General features: G+C 43.2%; 1 protein-coding gene across 4 annotated transcripts in view; it reads left to right on the top strand.

Moving 5' to 3' along the window:
* Positions 1–12,781, top strand: part of CCDC81 (coiled-coil domain containing 81) — a 40,107-nt gene extending 27,326 nt beyond the window's left edge. For 3 of the 4 annotated variants that reach the window (XM_027959609.2, XM_012101609.4, XM_042237857.2), the window contains 5 exons: positions 3,233–3,405; positions 5,025–5,103; positions 5,774–5,994; positions 9,821–9,946; positions 12,294–12,781. In XM_027959609.2, the coding sequence (XP_027815410.1) occupies positions 3,233–3,405; positions 5,025–5,103; positions 5,774–5,994; positions 9,821–9,946; positions 12,294–12,435 (741 nt within the window). In that variant the 3' untranslated portion in view covers positions 12,436–12,781. Of the gene's footprint in view, positions 1–3,232; positions 3,406–5,024; positions 5,104–5,773; positions 5,995–9,820; positions 9,947–11,624 lie in introns of all 4 variants that reach the window. The other variant, XM_012101607.4, reaches the window with a different exon arrangement.
* The last annotated feature ends 869 nt before the right edge of the window (positions 12,782–13,650 follow it).

Raw genomic sequence — 13,650 nt, 5'->3', positions numbered from 1 at the left:
TTGCATGTTGTGCCATTTTTAAAAAGTGGTAAGGCTGTGTGTGCGAGGTTGAAGTGTCCTTCTAAGGCAGGAGTGGTCCACTGTCTGCCTCCGCATGTTCACATTCACAATACAGTTCCTGTTGTTGGTCACTATAGTGCTTGCCACGGATAGCAATTCTCAGGTGGGACCTGGGAGAGGTGGGGCTAGGAGAACAGTGTATTAAATTCCTGCCCCGGGATTAAGTCAAGTCACTCAGTCGTATCCGACTCTTTGAGACCCCATGGACTGAACCCCCCAGGTTCCTCCATCCATGGGATTCTCTAGGCAAGAATACTGGAGTGGGTTGCCATTTCCTTCTCCAGAGGATCTTCCCTACTCAGGGATCGAACCCAGGTCTCCCGTATTGGAGGCAGACACTTTAACCTCTGAGCCACCAGGGATGCCCCAGGATTAGATGATCTAAATAGAGAACAAATATCTCCTGGGAACTTGCTGGAAATACAGAATCTAGGGTGCCACTTCACACCTCACAGAATGAGAATCTACATTTCAATAAGACATTTAGGTGATTTGTAGCTTCCTTAAGTTTGAGAGGGGCTTTCCAGGTGGCTCAGTGGTAAAGAATCTGCCTGCCAATGTAAGAGATGCAGGTTCAGTCTGTGGGTTTGGAAGATCCCCTGGAGGAGGGCATGGCAACCCACTCTAGTATTCTTGCTTGGAGAATCCTATGGACAGAGGAGCCTGGTGGGCTACAGTCCATGGGTTCACGAAAGAGTTGGACACGACTGAAAGACTAAGCAATAAGTTTGAGAAGTCCAGCTTCAGAGGGAGGTGAGCCATCTGCCTTGCCATTAATTGTTTTCAATCATGATGTGCCTACCTTTATTTCTGCTTGATCTTGCTTCTTTTTACCTCACTATCCAGGTAATGTGACACTCTGGATGTATACCTAATAAAACAGATTTTCTTTATTTAACATCAGACATTTCATTGAATTATTTTGTGCCGGCCACTGTACTAGTAAAAGATGAAGAATAAGACAAAGTCCCTCTGTAAAGACTTTTCAGGATAATGGGGGAAACAGATTTAAAGAGACAAGAGTGTGATAAACTAAATGCTATGATAAATCTTTGAACAGGGCAAAGAGGGGAGTCACTTAACCCAGACCAGACATCTGGGAAGACTTCCCGGCATACAGAAGTTAGGTCAAGAAGTGAATGGGGGCAAAACTTTCCGGTCAGGGGCAGCAGGGAGTGAGGAAGAGAGAGCACCATGATTTTGAGCTGTAGGCCTGATCTCTCTCTCCTCTTAGGTAGATTTAAGGTTCAGATTATATGTTTATCACTGCCCAATTTGAATCTCCTCTTTGTTATAACTGTAGATGCTTGAAGTGAAAAAGATCAAAACAGAAGTTTCAATTTCCTTTCTCAACCTGTTCTCCCAGCCTTCCCATTTTAGCAGGTGGCATCACCAGCCAGACAGTTGCATGAACCCTTACTTAAAGTGATCCCAGATCCTTTCTCCTCCGTGCCCCCTCATCCAGCCATCTTTAAGCCCACTTGCCTTCACCTCCAAAATGTATCCAGCATCTCTTCACCTTCAGTGGTACCCGACCCTAGCCCAAGCCACATTTCTAGAAGGTCCAACTTTTGTGATGCTTTCCTAGGTAGGCTCGCTGCCTGCCTTCCTACAATCTAGTCTCCACATAGAAGCCAAAGTGATCTTTTAAAACTGTTCACCAGTATAGGCCATTCTCCATATAGAGCCTCTAATGGCCTTCCATTGAATTAAAATAAGTCTAAACACCTGACCTTGACCTCTCACATCCCCCTGGTTTGGCCCACCTCTCTCTTTGAGCCCACCAGCCGTGTTTTCCCCCTGCTCACTATGCCTCAGCCACATAGACCTTCTTTCTGCTTGTTTTCATCTATTGTCTTTGCACTTGCTGTTCCATCTGTATGGGTCCCTGATATTTGCAGTGGAGGTGACCCAGTCACCACCTTAATAAAAGCCTTCCCTAATAACCAATTAACCCCATCCAGTTACTTGCTATGATAAAGAAGACCTCATAGCACCTTGTTGCTGTTCATGTCCAACTCTTCTACAACCCCAAGGACTATAAGCCCACCAGGCTCCTCTGTCCATGGGATTTCCCCAGGCAAGAATACTGGAGTGGAATGCCATTTCCTTCTCCCGGGGAATCTTCCTGACCCAGGGATGGAACCCACGTCTTATGCATTGGCTGCTGCTACTGCTGCTAAGTTGCTTCAGTCATGTCCGACTCTGTGCAACTCCATAGACAGCAACCCACCAGGCTCCACCATCCCTGGGATTCTCCAGGCAAGAACACTGGAGTGGGTTGCCATTTCCTTCTCCAATGCATGAAAGTGAAAAGTGAAAGTGAAGTTGCTCAGTCGTGTCTGCCTCTTGGCGACCCCATGGACTGCAGCCCACCAGGCTCCTCCATCTATGGGATTTTCCAGGTGAGAGTACTAGAGTGGAATGCCATTGCCTTCTCCAGGGGACTCTTCCTGACCCAGGGATGGAACCTGAGTCTTACTCATTGGCAGGTGGACTCTTTTCCACTGAGCCATGAGGAAGCCCTCATAGCACACATTAATTTCTTAAATTATCTGTGCATTGTTGCTTGTGACCGGCTGTCTCTGGCACCAGCACGTGGGATCAGTGAGAGTGAGGCTCTCTGTTGGCCTCTGTTCTTGGTCATGGCTGGGTTCCCAGTGTCCGGATCGGCCAGGCCCAAGTAGGTGCTATATTCTCCTTCTTCCACCCCCTTGCATTCCTGCTGATGCTTCTGCACTCACTCAATTTCTTCTTCTTTCAGTAAAAATGTGTAAGTACTAGTGGAGGACCTACTCCTTGAAGTCCTTTTTCATCTCCCTCTCAGTTATGGGGCTGTGGTCAGTACTATTCAGATTCATCCTTAAGTGTGCTGTGGGTCACACTTAATTAATCTGTGGGTCAATTAATCTGTGGGTCACTAGCTATTTGCCATGTTGAAGACTGGGCAAATATGATAACTTAATGTTTTCTGGTTGACATTTTCTGAATGATTACCTTTGTTCTTTGATGCTTTTTGGAGAAGGAAATGGCAGCCCACTCCAGTACTCTTGGCTGCAAATTCCCATAGAAGGAGGAGCCGGGTAAGCTACAGTCCATGTGACTTCACTTTCACTTTCTTTGATGCCTTTTGTGATTCTAGAATAAATGAGTTGCTTCTGTTTCATTCTAGAAATCCTTCCTATTTGATAAACGGCCACTCAGTCCTGAGATTAATGCTTTTAAGCAAGAGGAGTATTCCCAAAGTCTCTTGAGACAAATGGATCACAGACGGAAAAAGGACATAAAGCAAAGGCAAAACAGAGAGCTGATGGACCGCCTGGAACAAGTGCAGCTCACAGAGGAGTGAGTCTCCGAAAAGACGGGTTTGGAATGTTCATGGGACACTTCTTCCCCTGTAGGATTGAATCATTGCTGGTAGTCCCGTTAATACAGCTGTGCACATTAACCCAGCTAGCAGCCAGTACCATAGCATAACACTTCATTAGAAACGAGAAAAAGCCAGCATTATTATAACTATCATCATAGTAACAATGGCTGCTTATAATCATTTTGATTACAGAGTATCATTTTGTAGTTTTAAGCAAGATATTATTATTTTTAAACTTTATTAATTTGGCAGCATCGGGTCTTCGCTGTGGTTTGTGGACTTCTCTCTAGCTGTGGTGTGCAGGCTCTAGGGCTGCAGCCTTAGCTGCCCCATGGCATTTGGGATCTTAGTTCCCTGACCAGGGATCCAACCTGCATCCCCTGCATTGGAAGGCAGGTTCTTAACCACTAGACCACCAGGGAAGTTCCCATTTTGAGCTGTTTTGTGGTCGCTAATCCTTGTAGATGGCAGAAAGGACTTGTCTTGAGCAGGCTTCGTTCTGTTATTCCCAGATGATCTCAAGGCAAAGCTGAGTTTTATTATAACTAAGAAGGGGGGTCCCATGGAACCCAAGGGCAGAAATGTATGGGAGACCCAGGAAGGCTGAAACCAGGGTCTAAAATCCTTGTAAAAATGCTTTCCATCTGCTAATATCCACAGCTCCTTAGTTGATATTGTCTGTATTCCAGCTGACACTTGGATGAATTTCAATCTCAATTCCAAATTTTTAGGAAAGAATCTGATTTGTCCTGCATGGGCTATCGGAGACCTAGGTTAGGGCCAGGGCCACAGAGTTCAAACATGCTAGAGGGAATACGCTTCTACTACTGGAGAGAAATTAAGGAGGCTGCTGGTGTGAGAGAGAGACTTCCAAAACAAATAAGCAGCTAGATTCTGTGGCCAAAAAGCTGTTTTCTATAAAATGCATATGTTTTGTTATATTCACTTTACAGATCACGTGGAGGTGGCATAAAACAGATGCGTGTTACAATAGGAAGATCTTTCTTATAAAGGAATCTTGTGATGAATCATTTTATTGTGTTATAGACATTTTCTGCTTTCTTATCTAGAATTTTTTAAGCATGTGGGGAAAAGGGGTGCCTGACTTATTGGCAGTGCATTTGGAAAATATGGTTGGTCAGTTGCTTATTCTCTACTTGTCTGTCTTGTCTGAGGGCTTTTCCAGTGGCTTAGAGTTAGGGAATCCACCTGCAATGCAGGAGACCTGGGTTTGATCCCTGGGTTGGAAAGATCCCCTGGAGGAGGAAATGGCAACTCACTCCGGTGTTCTTGCCTGGAGAATCCCATGGACAGAGGAGCCTGGTGGGCTACAGTCCATGGGGTTGCAAAGAGTTGGACACAACTGAAGTAACTTAACAACAGCATCAGCTGTCCTTGTCTACTAGCCTATGGATTTGGATTTCTCTTTTCTTTCTTAAAGTAAAAGTTCCTGGAAGGAAAAAATATCACTTTTTGTTTACCAGGTTCTTATTCCTATTAATATTTATTAAACACATGTTGTTGACATAAATCTGTGTTACGAAAGACTCTGTAAGAAACTGTGCCCTCACCTTCTCTTATTTGTAACTGCCAGACTTGCTGCGCAAAGAGCCAAATATATAAAAGATAAGATGGAAGAAACACAGTGTTACAAGAGAGCTCTGGATGCCCAGGTAAGGTGACAATTATTACTTTAAAACTGCAGTGTTTCTGGCTGCTTTTGGTCCCCAAGGATGGAGTCATTGAAATCTGTAGGAATGAACTGCCAAGGGCTGGAGACGTGCCATATTTGGGAACAATTCTTAAACTGATTAACTAGCTGTAATATAGATTGCACTGATGCTGTAAAACCTGGACCTTGTGGGTATATCTGTCCCCAAATAAGTGTTCTCTCTCCTTTATTGCTGTAAACAGTGATGTCCATGTAGCACGTTTAACTTGTTTAATGTTTCCCATATACGCTGCAAACTACTGTAATTTACATGTGTTTCCTTGTTGTAAATAAGCTTCTCCTCCTATCCAGATTTTTTTGTGTATGTTTTACCAAATAACTACGTTTGCAGTTTTATTCCTTTATTATTTTTCCTACTTTGTTTAGGGAAAAAAATAGAAAAGCTAGAATCCCCACCCTCCCCTAAAAAGGCATGCAGTGTTTCAATAGCATTCTAAAAATATGTGTGAATCCTGTAATGTTATGAATGCCCTTCTGTGTTATCCATTTGGTGTTTTTTGAGGCCCTTGTTCCTCCCACCCAGGTGCTGGTTTTTGCTATGCCATGGCTTTGTGCCTGATGTCTAGTCCCTGGTATAACTATAATCTGCATTCTGTGTGTCTCTGCCTCAGATAAAGAACAGATGCCCTCAGCTGCCTGTGTTTGAGCCAGACTCTTCTAAGCCCATCTTTGGTAAGAATGAGGGTGAGATGATGGTGGAAAAGCGAAAGAGAGACCAGAATTACATGAAGCATCAGATGGAGGCCGCTGCTAACAACAAGAGGAGAGCCATCCTGCACCAGCTGGTGGACCAAAAGCGGGATTTGCTGATGCTTCAGAGGACACACAAAGAGTGAGACCCCTGGCTCTTTCCTCCTCCTCCTCCTCTCTGCCCTGCAGAGAAGCAATCATAACAGTGAACACACTGAAGAGTTACCATGTGCAAAATAATTGTTCTACACTTATTATATGCTTTATCTTGCTTCGTCCCTACAACTCAACCTATGGACAAAAGCTTTGAAATGAATAACAGACCCATTTAAAAGGAATATTATGTATACATGTTTCTATAAGCATACATATTATATAATGATGTAAGATAACCAATAATGTATTCCAAATGCATTATCTAGATTCTTATTTCATACTCTTTTCCATTATGGTTTATTATAAGATGCTGACTATAGTTCTCTTACTGCTTTTCTATTTTATATATAGTAGTTTGTATCTGTTAATCCCAAACTCCTAATTTATCCCTCCCCCACTCCCTTTCCCTTTTGATAAGCATAAGTTTGGAGAAGTATCTGTTTCAGTCTCATACCCATTTTTATCACATTATTTATTTGCTATATTTACTATTTTGTGTTTGCTTTCTTACTGTAGAGTTTTAAAAATACTCTTTAATCTCCATTAAAAAAAATTGAAGTACTTAGCATTTCACAGTTTTAAAAGCTTTCTGTTGATTCCATTGGGCAGCTAAGTTCACAGGTGACATCTAGGTTCTGCAGGTTGGGTTAAGAAGGATATCCCTTTGGAGCTATGTATTACTTGGTTGAGGTTTCCCAGGTGGCTCAGTGGTACAGAATCCACTTGCCAACGCAGGAGACAGGTTCAATCCCTGGGTCAGAAAGATCCCCTGGAGAAGGCAATGGGCTACCCACTCCAGTATTTTTGCCTGGGAAATCCCATGGACAGAGAAGCTTGGCGGGCTACAGTCCCATGGAGTAGCAAAGAATCGGGCACGACTTAGAGACTAAACAATAACAACAAAGTCTCAAACAAACTTTCTTGATCCTACTTCTCCCTCAAGTTAACTTTCCATAGTTTTCTTTCCCTGTACAGGACAATGTCTGAAAAGAGTTGTCCACCCCAGCATTGTCCATATGTGAGTCACAAATGTGTTGTCCTGCTCAAGTGGACACAAAGATATGAAACTCAGATCCTTTCTCAGTTCAGTTCAGTTCAGTAGTCACTCAGTCGTGTCTGACTCTTTGTGACCCCATGAATCGCAGCACGCCAGGCCTCCCTGTCCATCACCAACTCCCGGAGTTCACTCAGACTCACGTCCATTGATTTGGTGATGCCATCCAGCCATCTCATCCTCTGTTGTCCCCTTCTCCTCCTGGCCCCAATCCCTCCCAGCATCAAAGTATTTTCCAATGAGTCAACTCTTCGCATGAGGTGGCCAAAGTACTGGAGTTTCAGCTTTAGCATCAGTCCTTCCAATGAACACCCAGGACTGGTCTCCTTTAGAATGGACTGGTTGGATCTTCTTGCAGTCCAAGGGACTCTCAAGAGTCTTCTCCAACACCACAGTTCAAAAGCATCAATTCTTTGGCTTAGCTTTCTTCACAGTCTAACTCTCACATCCATACATGACCACTGGAAAAACCATAGCCTTGACTAGATGGACCTTAGTCGGCAAAGTCATGTCTCTGCTTTTGAATATGCTGTCTACGTTGGTCATAACTTTTCTTCCAAGGAGTAAGTGTCTTTTAATTTTATGGCTGCAGTCACCATCTGCAGTGATTTTGGAACCCAAAAAGATAAAGTCTGACACTGTTTCTACTGTTTCTCCATCTATTTCCCATGAAGTGATGGGACCAGATGCCATGATCTTCGTTTTCTGAATGTTGAGCTTTAAGCCAACTTTTTCACTCTCCTCTTCCACTTCCATCAAGAAGCTTTTTAGTTCCTCTTCACTTTCTGCCATAAGGGTGGTGTCATCTGCATATCTGAGGTGATTGATATTTCTCCCGGCAATCTTGATTCCAGCTTGTGCTTCTTCCAGCCCAGCGTTTCTCATGATGTACTCTGCATGTAAGTTAAATAAGCAGGGGGACAATATATAGCCTTGACATACTCCTTTCCCTGTTTGGAACCAATTTGTTGTCCCACGTATGGTTCTAACTGTTGCCTCTTGACCTGCATACAGATTTCTCAAGAGGCAGGTCAGGTGGTCTGGTATTCCCATCTCTTTCAGAATTTTCTACCATTTATTGTGATCCACACAGTCAAAGGCTTTGACATAATTATTAAAGCAGAAATAGATAGGTATTTCTCTGGAACTGTATGATTCAATTCCACTTCTGTGTACATAACCAAAATATTTGAAAGCATACTCTTTCAGGGATATTTGCACACTTATGTTCATAGCAGCATTATTTATGATAGCCAAGAAATAGCAACTCAAATATCCAATCACAGATGAATGGATAAGTAAAGTGTGACATACACATACATGGAATATTATGCAGCCTTAAAAAGAAAGTTCTAACACATGCAACAATGTGGATGAACCTTGAGGACATTATGTTAAGTGAAATAAACCAGCCACACAAAAAAAGACATTGTATGACTTCATTTATATAAGGTAATCATAGTAGTAATTAGAGTAGTCTAATTCATGGAAACAAAGTAGAAGGGTAGTTAACAGAGGTTAGGGGAGGGAAAAGTAGAGAGTTGTTTAATGGGTATAGAATTTCAATTTTGCAAAGTGAAAAAGGTATTATATATGTTAGATATATTCCCACTGATTGCACGACAGTGGAATATACTTAACACCATATCTGTATGTTTAGAAATGGTTAAGAAAGTCAATTTTATGTGTTTTTTTTACTATAATTTAAAAAACTGAAAAGATAAAAAAGGTTATGAAAAATGTGTATAATAGATACCATTCAGTCACTGAACTCCCATTGTGTGATAGGAACTGGCACTTTCTGTACATTATCCTACTTAATCTCCAGAATGACCACACAATAGCTATTGAATCAACGCTTGTTAGAGGATAATGTGGCTGTGCTATTTTAGAATAAGTGAACCAGCACAAAGCATGTGACAGGTTTTTATTGGCGGGTCCTGACACCTAGTGGCGGTTGGTACCTGTAACACAAGAGTCTTCAGAGCAGCAGGGTAAATCAAGGGTCACATTCAGAGAAGTCCCTTCCAGAATTTAATGAGAACTGACTGTAAGAGTTTTAGCTTGGCAGGAAAGAGACACATTTATATTGAGGCCAGTTTAGGATGATTCACAACAGCCGTGAGTATGTGTTTGATCAGAGGTAGAAACAACATTGGGAATGCTGGAACACTCTACTTGAAGGGAGATATTATACTGCAGTCATTTCTTTGACGACGTGACCCTCATCAAACAGTTTTTTTTTTTTTTTAAACTTTCTTCACAATGTTGGATACATTCTCGATTCACTTTCTTTTGCCTAGTCATTTGCTTCCCCCTCCCTTTCTAACCATTCATTTATATGCCTGTCTACATTGTCTTGTAAAACTCCTGGAAGAACTGGTGGCCGGGCTACTGACAGGTGAGAGTCTGGACTAAAAGGAAAGAAACAAAGTATGGGAAACCATGTGAGATGAATCTTCAGATCAGCTAAATTAGCCTCAAAGGAAATAGATGGCTTTTAAAGCTGAATTTAATTGAAAGGAGGTTTTAATACTACCTTTAAAACCAGATTGGTGATGAGAAGCCTTAGATCCATAAATTGTTTGCAGGAGTTTCACCATGTTTTTACAGTGTTCATGTCTCTTAGTCTGTTTCAAAGGGTGGGGAACAAAACCAGGAAGTTTTCTGTTTAACTTAGAATAAAAGGAATGGGGCTCCTAAAGCTAGTGCCTTTCCCAGTATCACAAATGGAATCAGACTGTTCTGTTCTCTCTAGGCACTTGGCAGACAGAAATGCTGAGCTTGAGCGAGTGAACAGAATCAACCAAAGCTTACAGGATGACTGGGAAAGGAGTGCTGTCATGAAGAAGCATCGAGACTTGGAGGAGAAGGCTTTTGAGCGGTAATACCTGATTGCACCTGAAGTTTTATTTGCAAAGCAAATCCCCTCTGCATCTTGTTTAGTTCCTGCTAATCCTGGGATGACAGATAGGTTTTAAGTGTCAACTTCAGTTTATTAGCGTTGACTGCCTAGAGAGTTTAGTGAGGAGGAAAGAATTCTGGGTTCAGTGGGAAATACTGCCGTGACCTGGGACGGCAACTGCTGTGTTGTGTGCTATATGTTTGCCATCTCTGTGCTGATCTTTGCCTCTGTGTAATAGGTTTGTTTTCTTTTTGTGGAGGTTTGGGAGGCCTGGGGAGAGGGGAGGAGGGTGGAAATTCTCTTTGGAAATAATTAGCTGGAAATAGGAATAGAGTGTTTCTGCCTGAACGCATGTTAAGCTTATGGAATGGTCTCATAAGAACAGACTCAAGGGGCTGTGGATAAGACTGGCAATCGGAAAAGTGAGATGCCCAACCAAGAACACCTTCCTGAAATGTATTATATTCCTGCTCACTCTCCCCTGCTATCTATTTACAATCTAGAGTCAGGGAATCTGGATGTTTTTAAGAATTAACACTAACTTTGGAGAGGCACCTAATACTTTTTGCCTCATTTTTTATTTCTAAGGTGGTGAAATTAAACATTTGCTTGGCTTGGCTAACACAGGAATTTGGGGGATCAAATAAAGAGATAGAAAAACATTATACTTTAAAAATTGAAAATGCTTTACACATATAAGGTATGATTTCATCGAATGTTAAAAACTTGAAGAAACAAAGTCTATACAATCAAACATTACAAAACCCTGAAAATACCAAAGTAACGTTCAATTGCTAATTATCAACAAAGTTTTATCCTAAAAAGTTGTTACAGTGGATCTTGATCTGTAACTAACCTTTTCCTTTTAGATTTTAAGGCATTCCTCACCTGTCTTTCTAATGGGCAGAACCCATATTTTGTGCCAATGAAAGAATGAGGGATGATGTGGAAAACAGATTTCAAAGAAGTGGGGTTGTTTGGCCTAGAGAAGAGGAAGAGAAAGGGAAGTTGGATATTTTAAACCATTTTCTTAATGTTGTGAAAAAGCAGGTAAAAGGCAATAAGATTAGTGTGAGGGAGATTTTGGTTGGATTTTGGAAGAAGGCTTGGCTAATGTTGCGATAAAGGATAGTGACACAACATATGCTTGAGTGGCAGGATGGCCTGACTGCTCCATGGACACAGCAAAATGGACCTCTCACCAGATGTAGGCCAAGCTGTGGGCAGGGACTCAAGTGGCTGGCAGACAGGGAGGAGGAATTGGTTGGTGTTAAAAAGAAAACAAAGTAAAAGCAAAATTAAGGTTCACGTGTATGCAGATGGCTTCCCTGATAGCTCAGTTGGTAAAACAAAATCTACCTGCCATGCAAAAGACCCTGGTTCAATTCCTGGGTCGGGAAGATACACGGGAGACGGGAACAGCTACTTACTGAAGTATTCTGGCCTGGAGAATTCCATGGACTGTATAATCCATGGGGTCGCAAAGAGTTGGATACTACTGAGCGACTTTCACTTTCACTTTGTATGCAGTTAGCTTGTGATACTCCTTCCTATCCCCAAAGGAAGCCAGGTAGGTCTCCCCTGCCCATTGACAAGGCCTTCTTTTTTTTCCTTTGAGTATTATCAGTGATTTTTTTTTTTTTTTTTTTTTTTACAGAATCCCACCTGTACAGGAATTTTGATAGGGTAGGGGAGAACACCGTGGAGACTGTCCTGCATCATGGAGGAAAATGGCTGAAGTGGAAAAGCAGCCACTGCCATCCCTTCATCTCTGCTTTCAACTGCTTTTGTCCTCTTTCTCTGTCTCCACTTCCTTTCCTGCCCTCCACTCTCCAGAGGCTCCTGGCCCTCTGGGTCTTTTCACTGAAATCTAGTTTTCCCTGTCTTCACTGTTTGCTGATAACCAGCAGCTCAATGGCTTGATCTTCTCTCAAAAGGTGTCTCCTGGGAAGCCCGACAGGTGAAGGCCCCACACAGGGCCAAGCAGCAAACACCAAAGCTCTGGAGTTTTCCCTTTGGCGCTGTGTGACTCTGGGCGAGTCTTGTGTTCTCTGAGGGTTTAGGTTGGCTGAGTGGAGAGGACTTGGGGTCAGACAGGAAGGAACCGCTCAGAGCCTGTATTGACCCGGAAGGAGACGCGGGAGATGGCCTTCCTGGGGTGACCAGCAGGTGGCAGCGTGGGGGATCATGGATGGACCGGAAGCTCCTGGAGGGCAGGGACCCAACGCTGCTCCTGAATGCTGTCCTGGCTCCAGCTTCCAGGTGAGGCACGCAGCAAGGACTCAGGGGGCGCTGGCCAATGACCTCTCTTCCTCCGTCTCTGCAGGGCCTCCGACAAGCTCTTCCTGCTGGACCAATGTGAGAAGTACCGGCGCTGCAAGCAGTGCCAGAGGCGCACCTCCAACAGGGGCGAGAGCAACCTGTGGCCCCTCAACAAGTACATGCACGGCTCCCGGTTGTTCGTATAAAACCCAGAGTCTGGGCCTGCGTCTCCTGGGGAGTCTTTTGTTTAAGGGTGATGGTGAAACTTCATGTTTTTACTTTAGAGGAAAATAATAATAATAATAATAATACTGTGCCATTCTGGTGCTTTTTGGAGTAGATCAGATTCCTGTAGACTGCTTCTCCCTGCCCGTCTCCCTCGCAATACTCCCTAGGCCACCAAGGAACCTGGACTGGGAAGTGGAACCCTGCTTCACTGTGGTTGAGAGGGGGTTGCTGATCTAACCCACCACCCCCTCTGTGACTTTGTTTAGAAACCTTTATTTTTCTTCATCTGTGATGAAGAGTGTCATAATAAATACTTTCTACCAGTTTTGACTGTGCAGAACAATTCGTGATGGTGAATCATACCAAGCCTCCCCCAGCCCTAGATTTTCCCAAGGCTGGAAATGTGTGAACCGCCCAAAGGTAGGTCAGGCTATTTGCCTCAGGCGGTCATAACAATGCTTCTGGAGTTTTCTAGTTGATGACACACCTGGGACTTGTTGGGATCTCAGGGGTAATTTTCCCTTGGTGAGCTTCTGGCCAACCATTCCACCATTCTGCCCGTTTCTGCACCACTGCTGACTGTAGGTTTATTGTTTGGATAAGTGAATACTGTGAGGGAAGCCTGGCTGGCTTGCCAGGGTCCACTTTCTTCTCTCATTGCATCCAATCTTTTTTTATTGGCGTATAATTGCTTTACAATTGTGTTAGTTTCTACTAACACAAAGTGTTTTCAGACACACACATATGTATGTATATGTCCCCTCGCTCCTGAGCCTCCCTCCCTCCCACAGCTCCATCCCACCCCTCTGGGTAATCACAGAACCCCGAGCTGAGCTCCCTGTCCTATAGAGGTTCCCGCTAGCTGTCTGCTTTATACATTGCAGTATATATTTGTCAGTGCTACCCTCTCAATTCATCCCACCCTCTCTTACCCTCCCTGTATCTGTTCTCTATATCTGCATCTCTACTCCTGCCCTGCAATAGGTTCATCAGTACCATTTTTCTAGATTCCGTGTATACCTGGCATCCATTCTTAAGCTGTACGTGCTATGGGTGAGGAAGAGCTTCGTGTTGAGGGACTGATATTCAATTAAAGTATATGTGCTCTTTTTAAAAAATATTTTCTTTTTTAAAAAATTAAACTTTGCTTGCTTTTAATTGAAGGGTAATTGCTTTACAATATTGTGCTGGTT

Source organism: Ovis aries, chromosome 21 (assembly GCF_016772045.2).
Source record: "Ovis aries strain OAR_USU_Benz2616 breed Rambouillet chromosome 21, ARS-UI_Ramb_v3.0, whole genome shotgun sequence".
Lineage (NCBI taxonomy): Eukaryota > Metazoa > Chordata > Mammalia > Artiodactyla > Bovidae > Ovis > Ovis aries.
This window is presented reverse-complemented; position numbering and strand designations above follow the sequence as displayed.